A 15,764-nucleotide genomic window follows, 5' to 3' on the forward strand; every position below is an offset into this window, starting at 1 on the left:
AAAGGGTGCGGGAGCTAAGAGGTCTTCCCCAGCCGAGCTCTGCTCCTCGGTGGCCAGCGCCTCCAGAGAACCTGGGTTAGATAGAGTCTGGGTGGGAAGCAGACGTGGAACCGCAGTTACGGTGGAAGTGGAGGAAGATACCAGAGAGCTTAAACCGGGAGGAGAGGCTCGGTGTCTTGGGGTCGAGCCCATTTTAACCCCGTAGTTCCAGCGCTCTGCCCCGCCTGGCGCCCCGCGAGTCCTGAGCGGGGCGTCGTCTTGGAGCGCGCGCAGTGGCCCCCTGGCGCGGAGCTCCTCGTCCAGGGCCGCTTGCTCCATCAGCGGTGTCAAGGAAGGTCTCCAGGGGAGGACAGGGATCTGCGGCCATGGCCGAGTCCGCGGAGCTGGAGGGGGCCCTCCCAGGTCCCCAGGGGCCGTCTGAGGCCCCAGTGCCTCTGGCAGAGAAACCTGGCGAGCCGGGGGCCGCGGGCCGGAGGGCGGAGCGGCAGGAGTCCAGCGAGGGCGCCGCGGAGGCGCCGAGGGGCGAGGGGGCGGGCGCAGCAGCGACGGTCGCGGTGAACCAGGCAGAAGGCACCGATCCGGACGCAGGGCGCGCGAGCGAGCCGGAGCCGGGCGCGGACAGTGGCCCGGGGGCCGAGACGCAAGGCGCGAGGGCAGCGCAGGGCGAGGCGGAGACCGAGGAGGGCGCCCCGGGGTGCGCCGAGGTCCCCCAGGGAGAGGAGGCTAGCGGCGCAGAGCAGGTGGAGGAGGCGAGCTCCGGCCGCGGCACGCAGGGCGAGGCCTCGAGGGAGATTCAGGGGGATCCCGGGGAGACCGAGGTCCCCGGGGCGAAGGAGAAAGCGGAGCAAGGGCCAGAGGAACCCGGAGGCGGCACGCCGGGGGCTCAGGGGGCCAGCATGGAAGCCTCGGGGCAAGTGGGAGGGGCGCTCGGGGCGGAGGGTGAACCCCGGGACGGAGGGGATCTCAGCTCCCCGCCCCAGGTCGAGCCCACCGAGGCCGCGGCGGCGGAGATTGGGGGGTGCGGCCCCGGGGAGCTTGCAGAGGAGCCTGGGGGTGCAGCGGCGGGCGCCGCCGCCGACGAGGCGGGGGCGTCGGGGACAGAGGAGTCGGAGGAAGTGGCCCCCGGGGACTCAAGGGCGGAAGCTGTCGAGGACGGGGACCAGGGTGAACTCCAAGAGGAGATGGAGGAGGCCGAGGAGGAGAGGCGAGAGCGCGGCCCGGAGGTGCCAGGCGAGCCGGTTGCAGCCGGGGTCGAGGAGGAGCCCCCAGACAGCAGCAGCGCGCGGGCAGAGGCGGCCGCTCCAACCCGGGCGGCGGAGCCCGAGGCCGAGCTCAGCAACCACCTGGCGGAGGAGGGCAGCTTCGAGGGCCGGGAGGAGACGGAGCGGGTGAATGGCGGAGGAGAGGATGGCGAGACGTCAGAAGAGGGGGCCCCGAGGCAGGAGCACGACATCACCCTCTTCGTGAAGGTAAGTTGAATCTAAGCGGTTCAGCTGTCCGGATTGTCGCTTCTGTTCACGGGAGGGAGGGGGCGGCCTGGGGGTCATGGAGAGTTTCAGGAGCGTTTTGGGGAGACAGGATGGTTTGGAAACAAGAAGTTGGGTAGGGGTAGTAGGGGATAGTGGGGGTGCGGGTCCAGCATCCCACTGTCTTTTGTTCTGAAAATCCTAACTGGTCCTTCTAGTCTGGAGATTATTGAAGAATCAATTTTAAAAAAAGTGATACGCCCTATTAATGTTCAAAGCAATTCATGCCAAAGGATTTCACTTGAAGTGAAAAAAAAAAAATGTGAACAGGTTGTAATGTGAGAAGTCTCCCCGGGACTCAACTTTCAGAGGCCCAGAGCTGGCCAGTGTTTTCAGCTCCCAAAAAGTATCCCTCCTTGGTATTTGGAAGGAAAGTGGAAATTTATTTAAATATTATAATATTTGTTGAGCATTTTAACATTTATTTTGGAAGAATACGAGATGCTCGTGACTTGAACATCATCTGCTTTTAAGTCATATTTCAACCCTGCTACAAATGGGAAGAAAGCAATGATTTTATTCAAGAATTTTTAAGACACCACTGAGGAAGTTTTGTGTTTAAAGAGGCCTTTCTACAAGGCATCAAAGGTAAAGGACAAGGTCCAGCGATAGCTCACACAAACGGGGATCTTTGTTTAAAAAAAAAAAACACACACAAACCCTTTCTGAGGACCTTCGTCCAGACCAGGAAAGCGGCAGATAATAAGGTCAAGAATGTGCATTGCGTGTTGAATCGTAATCCTTTCAAAATACTTTCAGGCTTCTAGAAGCCAGTTAGGACCTAAAGCTCCTTGATGGGAATGTAAGCAAATTCTAATAAGCAAAAAGAGAAATATTTCCAAAGTGATTAACTTCAGAATTTCAAGAATTGTTTGGGGGGGGGGGCAAAGGGGTTAGGGAAGAGAGGGCATGCGTTTCTTCACTGGTTCAGGAAGGTGCTGTTCTGAGCATTTCTGAAGACCCTGGAGCATTTCAAGGTTAGGTGTTGGGATATAATCTAAGGGCACAGCCCCTAGGAAGGACCCTGGGAGCTGGAAGTCTGCAGGGATGGGAAAGGGAACTGGGAGGGGAGGAGGAGGGGGGGAGCTGAACACAGTGCTGCTGTGTATAGATCTGCCCTTGATGTAAGCAATTCCCCCTTACTCCATCTCATGGCCACCTGCTTCCAGCATATCTTTGCAGTTTCTTTTTATAATTTTGGAATACGTAACATCACATCTTCCTCGTCTTCCTGCTTCCATTTCTCAGCTCTCCAGTCTAGGCCTTTGGTGATAGCCAGTGAGCTGGGAAATGAGATCTGATCACTTTATTTCTGAAAGTAAAATTCTCCAGTTGTTTCTTGTAGACTTTAAGATGAGGCCACGCTCCTTAGCCAGGCCACAGGCCACTCACGATGGCATTCTGGCCTCTGCGGTATTGCCTGGGTTTCCCCCCCACCGCCCGACTTTCTCACCCATGGTACCACCATGCCAGCCTATTGAACTAGATATCATTCCTTGAAAGATCCACATTCTTGCCTGCCTGGAAATTGCACAGGTGCTGTACCCTCTTTCTGAATCAGGTTTCTTCCCCCCTCACCCTACTCCTTGCCTCCTGCCTTGTTGTCTGCTGTGTGTCTAGATTCAGCACGGGCATCGTCTCCTCTGTGGAGCCGTTGGCAGCCCTAGTCTGGGTTGGGTGTCCCTCTGTTGAAGGTCCCTTCACATGATGCATGTTTTACCTCTTCCCTTGACTGTGTGAGATCCATTTTCTATCCTCCATGTGGAGCACAGGCTTGGAACATGATGAAGGTTTGACTGGGTGACCGCCTGCACAAGGTAGTATATACTGTGGACATTAGAGCCAGTGGGATCTAATTCTGGCTCTTCTGCTTTCTTGCAGGGTGACCTTAGGCAAGCTACGTAACCTTTCTGTGCCTTTGTTGCTTATGGATAAAACGGGGATAATCGTAGTACCTACCCCACAAGGTTGTTACGGGAATTCAAGAATTTGATTATGTAAATTACTTAGAAAAACACCTGGCTTGAAATAAGCATTGTATAATTGTGCATTCGTGTTCTATCTGCTCAGCTCCCACAAATGTCCATTGGATTTTGCACAGAAACAATCCCCTTGCCCATTCCATCCTGCCTCTTTTTATTTTTTTTAAGCTTTTATTTACTTATTAATTGGGGGGGCGGGGAGAGAGGGAGAGAGAGGGAGAGAGAAAGCACAAGTAGGGGGAGGGGCAGAGGCAGAGGGAGAAGCAGGATCCTCGCTGAGCAGGGAACCCAAAGCAGGACTGAGGCTTAACTGCCTGAGCCACCCAGGCGCCGCTCCGCCCCCCTTTTTAAGGGGAAATCTCTCTAGGTACCTAATTACTTCATTCTCTGAGGATAGGAATATTATGAAAAGTAAAAATAAGTTTTGTTTTTTCTCAGTTCCTGCTCAGGAGTAGTTTGTGTGGGCAGAGGCAAGGGGCTTGTCATGGACAGCTTTCCAGAATGTTTTGTTCTGACATGATCATCCTGGTTCTCAGTTGCCTGCTCCCACCCCATCTTTTTTTTTTTTTTTTTGTTTGTTTGTTTCCTTTAAGAAAACAGAGCTCCAAACAGGGAGATTGGTCTTTAAGCAACTACTACTTGATATAACATCTGAGGGTTAGTTAAGATGTGCCTTGTAGGATTGCTAAGGCACTTCACTTTCTCTTTATCCTACAAATCATTACCCTTAAAAACAAAAAAGACCCCAATGCAGAAATCAAGCAAAACCCTTTAGACACTTCTACCTTTTGAGTTTGTAATACTTGATTTAAAATCCTTAAATTAGTCTAAAATAGGATTTCTTTGCCAGATTTAGCTTTCTTGAGGTTCCTTCTTTGGGCTCCACTGAGTTTAGACTGCACTGCGTAGTAGACGTCTGACCTCCTGGGTTTTGTAAACATGTCAAATTTTTCTGTGCCATCACTGGAATGCAGAATTCACAGATTTGTTCTTTAAGGAGAAGTACCACAAACATTCCAAACATTCCCCTCACTTTCATCTGACAGCCTAGTAAACATGGTTGTAATTAATTAGCCCATATTTTATTGTCAATTTTTAACTTTTACATTTCCCCATATTTTTTAAAATAAATATATCAGCTGCAAATATACCACAAAGTGATGACTGATGACCCAGTAACAGGTGCACATCAAATCTGCTTCTGCTTTTAGCCACCAGGTAGTTTATATACTCCATCTTTGTGGAAATTGTTATCTTACTAATTTGACATTTTGTTTTATTCTGTAAGCATGCGAGAATGTATTCTTGAAAAAGAGCCAAGAACATATGGAACAGAACAAGGAAAACTTCCCTGAATTATTGTATGGTAAATTAATTGCTGATCATGGTAATTCTTACTTTTGTTTTTTTACAAAGAAGTATTAATTATTTGTCATCAAATTATAGGGTAACCCTACAGCATATTTAGTAAGAAAGATTCCTTTCTTCTTTACTCATAACAAAGGGTTACAATGTAATAACATACTAACATAACAATAACAAACGACAAACAAAATACTGACAACAAAGGATAAGGTAGGGACTTCACCAGCTGTGGGGATTTAGTCACTAAGGAAGTCTTGCTTACAAATTTGGTGTTTCTAATCCAATAGTACCTAGCGATTGTGTATACTTTAAGGTAAGGTCTAGGGGTGGGACTGTCTAAGATGGATTTCCTGGCAAATTTCACATGACCTAAAAAACCTCAGTGTGACCAATGAACAATCCTGGGCCAGAGTCTAAGAGTTTCTTAAATCAGGTTTTGGACACCATATATTTAACATGTAGCTACGGTGGAGCTTGGAAACTTGCATTTGCCATCACATTTGGGTCTCTCAGTAGGTGGAATTGGAGATGGAACAAAGTCCAACTCAAGAAAGACTTGACCTCTGAATAGGCATAGTCACTGAGAACTGCCCCCCAACACAAATGAGTACATAAATGGAGCCAGCTGAGCCGTGCCACACTATGTGGCCATGGCAAATTGGGAAGGATAGGTGTGTGTCCAGGAACAGCAGCTGAGAGACTCCTGGTAGACCAGTTGGCTGTAGCAATCCACGCACCTTTCTCCAGGAGAGAACATGTTGAGACTGTTCTGTGGGGGCTCAGTGCCCGAGGAGCTTGAAAGGGAGTTGCTATTTTCATAACTCTGTGTGGACTATGACCATGTGCTCTGAAGGGAAATGAGCAAAGATGCATTTCTATGACTTTACCTCTCCCCCCAAAATAATATTTTTTGTTATTTGTTTCCTGAGTGTCTTACACAACTTGCTTTCAAACACATTTTTCAAATTTAAATTCAATTATCCAACTTATAGTACATCAGTATTTTCAGATGTAGTGTTCAATAATTCATCAGTTGAGTGTAATACCCAGTGCTCATCACATCTTGTGCCCTCTTTAATGCCCATCACCCAGTTACCCCATCCCCCTACCCACCTCCCCTCCAGCAACCCTCAGTTTGTTTCCTAGAGTTAAGAGGCTCTTATGGTTTGTCTCCCTCTGTGATGACTTCCCATTCAGTTTTCCCTCCCTTCCCCTATGATCCTCTGCATGGTTTCTTATATTCCACATGTAAGGACCAGATGATAATTGTCTTTCTCTGATTGACTGATTTCACTCAGCATAATACCCTCCAGTTCTATCCAGGTCGATGTAAGTGAGAAGTATTCATCTTTTCTTATGGCTGAGCTTACAAACTCATTTATGAAATCAGTAGAGTTAGTTTGGGTGGCAACTGGAGGACACACTGGGGGGAAACACATGCTCACTGGGCGTCATGGTCCCTCTCCCCATGCTGAGTGAGATCCATGTCACAATAGCTTCTTCACATCATGTCCTCCTTACCTGGCATGGCGGTGGGCTTGTTCTAAGCTCTCAGTCAGTGCTTTTGGTAATGATAGTTAAATAGCTGGATGGATGCATAGTCCAAGGTGACTCAGCTAGTGAGAAGCTGGACACAAAACTGTTTCCCTCCAACCCAGTCCGGCGTCCCTTCTGAAAGAGCCAGAGTCATTCTCCTCCATGAAGACATCTTGGCAACAGGGCTGCAAGATGCTGGACTTCCCTCAGGGCTGTGGGAATTTGTGGCTCTGCTTTGCTGGGTACACATATGCTACAGCTCTTGCCCCTCACTGGTGCTGACGGGCCCTGTGCTCTGGACTCTTTAGATGTCTTTTTTGGTGAGTGATCATGCTGCACTCCCAGCCTGAGGTCCTCCTCCTCACAGTGGGTCTCCTTTATAGCTTTGATTTCTCAAGGTCAGCTGCTCTCCCGGAATCCTCTCAGATATCCTACCTCCCTGAGTATCTAGAGATCTGTAAGATACCTTCAGAAACAACACACTGAATCCTTAGAGCAGGTAAATTTACCCTTTAGTTTCATATACATAGAAAAACAAAATCTAGACTTTGACAGAATGTATCAAGGACAAAGCTCTGAGCCATGGTTTAGGTTCAAGTGGGTCACAGAACTGTAGATTAGTCTGTTAACTTAGCCCATGTGGATTTATCACCTCCTACGTGTTGACTCTGTGCTAGAGTTTGTGTACCCAATGTCAAGCAAGACAGACAGGGTCTGTGCCTTCATATTTTTAAAATATTTATTTATTTATTTGACAGAGATCACAAGTAGGCAGAGAGGCAGGCAGAGAGAGAGAGGAGGAAGCAGGCTCCCCACAGAGCAGAGAGCCCGATGTGGGGCTTGATCCCAGGATGCTGGGATCATGACCTGAGCCGAAGGCAGAGGCTTTAACCCACTGAGCCACTCAGGCGCCCCTAGACAACTTCTAAAGACCTCAATGTGTCTTTTGGTAACCCATTCTCCTCCTCACAGGGAGACAGTGTCCAATTCCATTTTCAGCTGGAGTCTGCAAAGCCTAAAATATTTATCGTCGGGCCCTTTAAGACAAGATTTGCTGACCCATAGCTTAAGTTTCCCGTGATTCATGACCTGGGACTAGATACACTGCCTCTGGCACAAAATTGGAGTTTTATTTAGTGAGGAAGAAGGGTAATGACTATTGAGTAAAAAATCAGCAGTGTCTATAACAGTGAAAAATATTTAAGACACTACACATCTTATACATATTGTTAGAAATGTTATTTTTCTGTGAAGTCCCTAATCTTGATTTAAGTGAGATCGAAATAAAACAGAGATTATAAATATAAAAACATACAATGCAATGCAACATAATGAAAGGAAAAGGAAGTCTTTTTCTATCCCTGAGGTCCAGCCTTTCAGTTTTTCTTCCTGGAGACAGCCACTGAATATCTTTCCAGAGATATTCTGTGCGTATGCAAGCTTATATGTAAATATTCTCACTGTATTAGTTATCTAACATTGTGTAATAAGTTACTCTAAGACTTAGCAATCTAAAACAACAAATATCTGTTATTCACAGTTTCTCTGTGTCAGGAATTTGGGATCAGTTTAGTTGTGTAGTTCTGGCTCATGAGTTTGCAGTGGAGATGTTGGCAGGGCTGTGGTCTCATCTGAAGGATTGGTTGGGGTGGTGGGGTGGCTGACTCACATGTCTGTTGGCAATAAGTTCAGTTCCTCACCACTTGGGGCTCTCTTCCTGGGCTGCTTTGATGTGTTCACAACATGGTGTCTGGCTTTCCCCAGAGCATGGGTCCAAGAGAGAAGAAACCTCAACTGTCATTTTGGTCTTATTTTATTCATTAAGTCCAATACTTAAGGAGATCAAAATTAAACTCCACATTTTAAAGGGAAAGTCAAATGATTTGTGGATGTATTTTAAAAAAATACCACACCCACCTTTTTTTTTTTTCATAAAAAGTAGTACACTGGGTGTACATTGGGTTACATCTTGCTTTCTTTACTTAGTAAAGAAATAGTATATATTAGAAATCATTCTGTGTTAATACCTATAGTTCTATCAAATTCTTGTCAAAAATTTCATAGTTTTCTAGTAATGGGTATACTCTATAGTCAGTTTCCCACAGGTGGATGTTTGGGTGGTTTCCACTTTTGTATCTTAAACCACGCTGTAGTGAATATCCCTCCACAGATGTATAATCACGTATAGTAGCTTAGTTCTTAGAAATGACATTAATACAGGAAAGGATGTGCCTGTTTAAGATTTTGATAATCTTTACCAAATTTCCTCTTCAGGGATTTCACCACATAATGTCCTCCTGACACAATATGGAGGCCATGTTGATTTCCCCAACCTTCCCTACTCAGAGTTTTCTCAAACTTTTTGAAGCTGAGAGGTGAAAAATGATACCCATTGTCACTTAATTCACATCTCTTTCAGTGTACTTTTATAGCTCTAACAACTATTGATACCATTTTTCCATGAGCAGCTTGCATATGTCCTTTGCCCATTTTTCAAATCTACGTTTGGCCTTATTCTTCCTCATTTTTATATTAAGGAAATTAACCATTGTCTGTCATGTGGGTTGGATATATTTTATGGGACTGTTTTGACTATTTGTACTGGAGTAATTCATCCTTTTAGTCTAAGTAACTTCTTGGAATTGATGCATGGGAAAACCAAGCAAAGGCTGTGACAAATCTCTTCAAATCTTCAACTTCATTTACTAGAATCTTTAAATGTTCTGTTTTATCTTCCATTCTATCACTTCTTGAGTCCTGAGGGATCAGATATTTCGAATCTTGTCTTCCTCCTTTTCTTTTTAATTAGCAGGTTACATTTTATCTAGCGCATGCCCTCGGAAAACTACATTCTTTCTTACATGGTAAGAATTCCTATTCAAAACAAGGTTTAAAATATACAGATCTCAGGATCATTTCATGCCACACTGCTCCATCTGAACGGGTAAGATATATCACTTTGATTTTGGCATGCCATCTACTGGGATGGACTTGAATCCCACAAATAAAAACCATAGTGAAAAGTAATCAAATGTGGTGCAGTGATATCAAAATATGGTTTCTGAGGTTGTCTCCTAGCCAGATGTTCTATTTATGCTCCCATCTGTTGAAAGAATTGACCAAAATTTATAGAGAATGATGACAAATCCTAGTTGTAGACATCCAGTGAATTGTGGAAGACTACCCAGAGCTTATGTTTAATTAGTGGGAGGGGGAACTGAAATACTCAAATACCAAAGATCATTCGGAGAGATACTTTGGAAGCATCTCAGAGCCCATAGCTCTATGGGCAACAGTTGATATATACTTATTCAGTCTGCAAGGGTAAGTCTAATTTGATATGTGTGTGTATGAAATCATCAGATTAGAAATAGTCTCTAAGTCCAGATTTTTACTGGGTTTATGGACTTTAGCCCCAACTCACTGTGTCTTCTCCCTTTGGGCTTGGTTGGCCACATGAACGTTGAGGCTCTTGCTGGGGGGAGAATTAAAAGCTGCTTTTCTATCTTCCGAACTCCTGAGTGGTATTTTGGACCCAAGTGGCTATTTAAAGCAAATATTTATTGAGTGCCTGTCAAGTATCAGACATCGTGCCTTGGGCTGGGGTACAACAGCGACAAACAATGATGAACACAACCCTCACTTTTCTAGAGCTTTTGGCCTACAGAGTGATCCAGAAGGAAGTGGCTAGAGTGCAGTTTGAGGAAGGGGAGCACGGTGGGGAGGGGTTTGCTGGAATAAGTGGGAGGTGTAGGATGGCAAGCTGCACAACGAGCCTGAAAGGTGGGGAGGGGATCTAATCTGTAGATCTCTGGCAGCGTGGGCTCCACCCTTCTGCTGCAGTCCCTTCCCTTTGGAAGACTGTGCCATGCACAGTGGATGGGAAAGTGAATGAGCAATGTACAAGCATGTCTACTGCATCAGGTGAAAAGAATTGGGTGGTCAGTTTTAATGATGCATTTTGCAGAATGTAAATTTTATAATCTCATAAATTCTTTCCATCTAAGTTAGCAATGCCTCATGCATCATCACATTGCATTCACCGACCTTGGCTTGAATCTGAACACAGTAACTGAACAGCTGTTAAAGGTCCAAGCATGTTGCACATTGTTTTTGGCTTTCTGTTTCTATGGTGGAGCTGTGATAAGGAATACAGTAGAAGAAAAAAATTGGGGGAGGGAGACACAGGTCACTCAGTGGTGTTCAGCTGGTGGATGGGCCCATCTGAGGGGTTCAAGGCAGCTTCATGCACCTTTCTAGGGTCTCAGCAGCGTGGCTGGAAGGCTGGGCTCAGCTGGGCTCAGCTGGGATTGTAAGAGGGAGGACCTACATGGAGCCCCTCCAGCTGGTGGCCTCATGAAGGCCAGTGAACAAGGTAGAAGCTGCATAGCCTTTTATAGTGAAAACCACACAGCTCCAATGTTTGTGTCTAGATTCAGCTCTTTATTAACTTGAACTGGTTTAAGAACATTTTAGCAGTGCCTCAAAGCCATGGAGTTATGTCATTTATACCCAGGGATGGGCAGAATGGCGTCTCTGTGGCATTTTCTACAGCTAATGTCAATATGTGGAGAGCAATGGAGCAATCTTGTTTTATTGCTGCTGTTTAGGACAGTCATAATATCGTGCTTAAAGTGGCAGTTAACAAAAAGTAAGTGCCCCTCATTTCTGATGTGTTAATGCCTCCGAGTTTTCTTCGGATTCTCTTTCTTCGGGTTCTCTGCAGAGTTAAATGACACAAAGAAGCCATTGAGTTGTTACCCAGAACTTTATCCAGGCTGACCATGTACGGGGACAGAGTCAAAGGCATTCCCACCTGAAGCTTAAACAAAGGGAACCAAGTTGGGGTGGAGATTAAGTCGGTACAAGAGTCGCCAAACTCACTGCCTCTCTGACCCAAAGGCACCCCCCAAAAGTGTTAATTTCCCTCATTTAGGAAGAAAGCTCCCTGTCCCTGGGTCTCCAAACCAATAATGCTTTTGTTCTGTGCGGACTTCAAAGCCCGTGAGGCCTGCGATGTGCGGAGCGTGTCAGACGTGCTGTGGCTGTGATTTGAAGGGCCTCGTCAGAACCCTTAAAATGACTGCCTGCCCTGAGTCCTCTTCCCCCACCCACTGTGACCGGGGCTGGGGCTGGGGCACGCAGGGGTCTCTTCCTACTGGACCGCAGCATCCTAAGCCCCCAACAAGGTTAGAAAAACACAAAGATAAAGCCTTGGGCAGAATGGGTCTGGGCTTTCTCCTCCCACAGGGGCTGGCCATCCCTCCAGGAGAGAGTCCTGCAGGCCAGAAGGCAGAATCATCCAGCTTTGTGAATGGGGACCCAAGTCTATTGTGTCTCTGGGACCACTCAGGATCCCCACACTTGGAAACAAAAAGGGTCACTGGGGCGAGTCTCTACTTAATTGGCATGGAGTTTCTTCTTCATAAGAATAAATGGCTGCTTTGTAGAGAGGACAGAGAAATGACTCTAGAAAGGGTACATGGAGTGGCCCAGATGTCAGCTTGAGGCCCTCCTTGCCCATGTGTTGTAATTATAGTAATTATACAGTATTGACATTTGCTGTAGGAAATGCCGCAGAGACGCCGTTCTGCCCATCCTGGACATAAAAGACGTAAATCCACGGCTTTGAGGCACTGCTAAAATGTTCTTAAACCAGCTCAAGTTAGGAAAGAGCTGGATCTAGACACAAATGATTGGAGCATTTCCTCACACCCGGAAATCCCATGATGGTGGGGTGGGTTAAAGGTGGCTGCAAGTTCTTTGCCCCTCCTCCCATTGAGAAATGGGGTCTCTGAGTCTCTCTCCTCTCTCCAAATCTGGCCAGACTCCTGTGACTGCCTGGTGACCAGTAGAATACGGTTCACTATAAAAGGCTATGCAGCTTCTCCCTTGTTCACTTACCCTCTTGAGGCCAACAGCTGGAGGGGCTCCATGTAGGTGCTCTCTTCGACCATCCCAGCTGAGCCCAGCTGAGCCCAGCCCTCTGGCCATGCTGCCAAGACCCTAGACAAGTGCATGAAACTACCTTGAACCCCTCAGATGGGCCCATCCACCAGCTGAACACCGAGTGACCTTTGTCAATGCCACATGGAACAGAAGGGTCACCTAGTTGAAGACCTTGTCCTGATTCCTGACTGATGAAATCACGAGACATAAAAAAGCAGCACTCCCTGCTACATTTGGGGTAATTTGTTACTTGGCAGTAGGTAACTGGGAGGTATGGTTTATGTCTCTTCTCAGCTGGTGAAATCTAGGTGGGTCGAAAGACAGGCCATGGTGAGACGCATGGAGGGCTTTGACGCCAGTCGAGGAGTAGGCAGGGCAAAGAATTAAGGCTTCTTGCGGCTGGTTCATCTGTTTGCTGCATGGATGTTTTTCCCTCTGCGGTCATTGTAGGGACTGGAATATTCTTAGCCATTCAAGAACGCAAACCACCAGGGTATATAAAAACAGGCTGCATTATTAAGCAGGCTTTCCAGAACAAGATGTTCCTTTGTTGTAATAATTCCTTGTGAGAATTTTACAAGGAAAGAAGCTTTTCATGTCTGTGTAAAAGGTTCAGTTGGTATCAGGCCATATTATTAAATAAGGATTAAAAATAACCCTGGAGTTTTTAAAGCATAATTCATATATGAGGATAAGTAGTAAGTTCCATTTTGTTCGTCCGTGTACTTCTTATGACTTGATTCCACCTACTGTGACGATGAATACTAACACAACTAAGCCTCTGGCTGGAATTTAAAGCTAAGAGCAGTTCGATTCAGTGATTAAGCTGGGTTGGGGGCGGGACAGGGGGCGGTGCGTCAACCACCTAATCCATCTAATAATACACTGATTGTCATGACAGTTGAAAAGAATAAATACTATGCATAACTTGGGAATGTATTCAGGATGAAGGGACTTTTTGAAACGTTCAGATTATGTTTCAAAGTTTCAAGACCTAAAATATATTTCTCAGGATCTAAGTATAATGATGACTTAAAATGTTCTTAAGTTCTAAGTGTACGGAAGAGTGAGAAGCACTTTTCAATATATATATATTTTCAAGATATATATAAATATACATTTATTTTTATAATAAATATTTACTTTTAATATTATATTTATCTTATATAATTTTATATAATTATATAATAAATATATTCATTTAATATTACATTTATATATAATAAATACATATTTATTATATAAATAATTAAATACATATTTATTTATTTTTTGCAGCCTGGAGTGAACGACTTCTTAAACACAATATATTAATAAAGTGCAGACAATGGGCCCATCTCCCCACTTCTCTGGGGACGGACAGCCTAAACCATTGGTTGGTTGGGCAAAGTCAATCTTGAAAGCATTATCAATAGTGCAGGCTTGTATTTATTTGAGAAAAAAGAAACACTCAGGAGTGCCTGGCTGGCTCAGTCGTTAAGGGTCTGCCTTTGGCTCAGGTCATGATCCCAGGGTCCTGGGGTTGAGCCCCGCATCTGGCTCCCTGCTTGGTGGAGAGCCCGCTTCTCTCTCTCCCTCTCCCTCTGCTTGTGCTCCCTCTCTTGCTGTCTCTCTGTCAAATAAACAAAATATTAAAAAAGACACACACACACTCAATTTTTCTTTTCTAAACTAGGCCTTGCTGCACTTATGATACATTTTTCCTCAATGGACTTTTAAGAAGCAGGACACATAATCTTTGTGTCATGGGATTTGCTAGTATAACAATAAACTACCAACAAAGATCCGAAAACGAGGGGCTTAACGGCCTTTCTCTTCAGCCCTCAGAGGTGTGGGGAGAGAGAGGCTCCATTCCTTTGGCTCCGCTTCTGCAAGGAGCCTTACTTCTGTCCTAGGGTTTGTGGATCGCCGCGGTCCTCGCTGATCACCTTGCTGCCGCTAGATGGCAGAAGAGGGAAGGCACAAGCCAAGACCACGGGCGGGAGGGGTAGTTTCCCGTCCGGTTAGCAGTTCTCTCAGCCTTGGGAAAAGTTAAAGACCAGAAACCTTGCAGATGGTCTCTACTGCACAGTAGTCATGGCGATTATACAGCTGGAATCCTTGCAGTCATTGGCCTCTTGCCTGCAGGCAGCTGATACAGCCCTTCGTATTGACCTTGGCAGTTACCTTGGCCCGGTAATCCGCGGTGATAGCAGGAGTCCAGCAGGGCAGGGTCTGGCTTTCTGCTCTGCTCCCCGTGGGCCCTCCTCCCTCCCATCTGCAGGTGGCCTGCTCCCGCCCCCCCCCCCCCCCCCCTCCCCGGTCGCCCCGCAGGCCGTGTGACAGCAAGCCCCACGTTGCATGGCTCCGTTCTCACCAAGAGGTGGGGGAAGGACCAGTGCGCATTCTCCTTTGCTGTCACACACCCTGCAGGAAGACGGGAGATGGTGATGCTGAGCTCAGAAAAGCTTGCACGGAACGTTCCGGCAGCAAAATCATCAGGCCCCAGCAAAGGGCTCGTCTTGTGAATGAGATGCAGTAAGACTGGTTTCCCTCAATTGAAGGGAGGCTGGAAAATAGAAATTCTGGCATTGGAACCGGGATATCAGATTCTGAGGGCTGCAGGGTCAGAACCTCCCCCAACGAAAGCTAGCAGCGTGCTTACTTCCCTTGCACCTTATAGATAAGGCGAAATGAGGCGAGAGCTTAGTGTGTGAGGGACTTGGCGCTCTCTCTATCACATTTCTGTTGGTTTTCGCTCATGTTTGTCTCTGTCCCCCGCTGAAGAGGTTTATATATCTTTTAGAACACTATATCTTTCACAGGATACTCCTTCTCCAATTATGCAGTGGGTTGGGCATTTCTGTTAAAGTTGTTCCATTAGTTCCTGGCAAAGAAAATAATCTTCTATTGTATCATTGTTTCTGTGGGAAAATCAGTCAATATATCAATTCAACTCACATCATCTTTCCCAGGAATGAGGTTTCCTTTTTAAGAATGTCCTTCCCTCGAAAAGGTATCAGTGACTCCTATTTCAGTAACGGATTTTTTTTAAGCGTGTAGTCCAGATTTTCAGAACTATAAGCCTGTGGTATACCCTATTCTGATGAATCAGGTTGATTAGCTATTCAAGGTTTGCAGAGTATTATTAAGTTGTGACTTTCTGCACCGATAGCATCTGAATAAAAATGGAAAGAGTTAAAAATCCCCTCAAATTATTCAACTTATTCCTCAAGAATAATGTGTGAAGTGAGTTTAGAGCTCTGGATTTCCCCCACACTACCCTTCGTAGGTGGAATTCCAGAATGTTCTCCCCACAATGGGTATCCAAAACTAGGTCGGAAGTAGGAGTCAAGCAAGCAGTACTTCAGAAGCTGATCCTACCCTGGTTGGGTCTCTCTTCTCTCCCCATTGCCACTGTCCACTA

At 46.1% G+C, this 15,764-nt stretch overlaps 1 protein-coding gene across 1 annotated transcript in view; it reads left to right on the plus strand.

Annotated features, from left to right (window-relative positions):
* The first annotated feature begins 365 nt into the window (after positions 1-365).
* The window catches only part of LOC111155785 (chloride intracellular channel 6), a 42,888-nt gene continuing 27,489 nt past the window's right edge, over positions 366-15,764 (plus strand). The window contains exon 1 of the mRNA XM_022516185.1: positions 366-1,469. Coding sequence (XP_022371893.1) covers positions 366-1,469 — 1,104 coding nt within the window. The remainder of the gene's footprint in view (positions 1,470-15,764) is intronic.

This window comes from Enhydra lutris, unplaced genomic scaffold (assembly GCF_002288905.1).
Source record: "Enhydra lutris kenyoni isolate GAN:26980312 unplaced genomic scaffold, ASM228890v2 scaffoldscaffold43, whole genome shotgun sequence".
Taxonomy (NCBI): domain Eukaryota; kingdom Metazoa; phylum Chordata; class Mammalia; order Carnivora; family Mustelidae; genus Enhydra; species Enhydra lutris.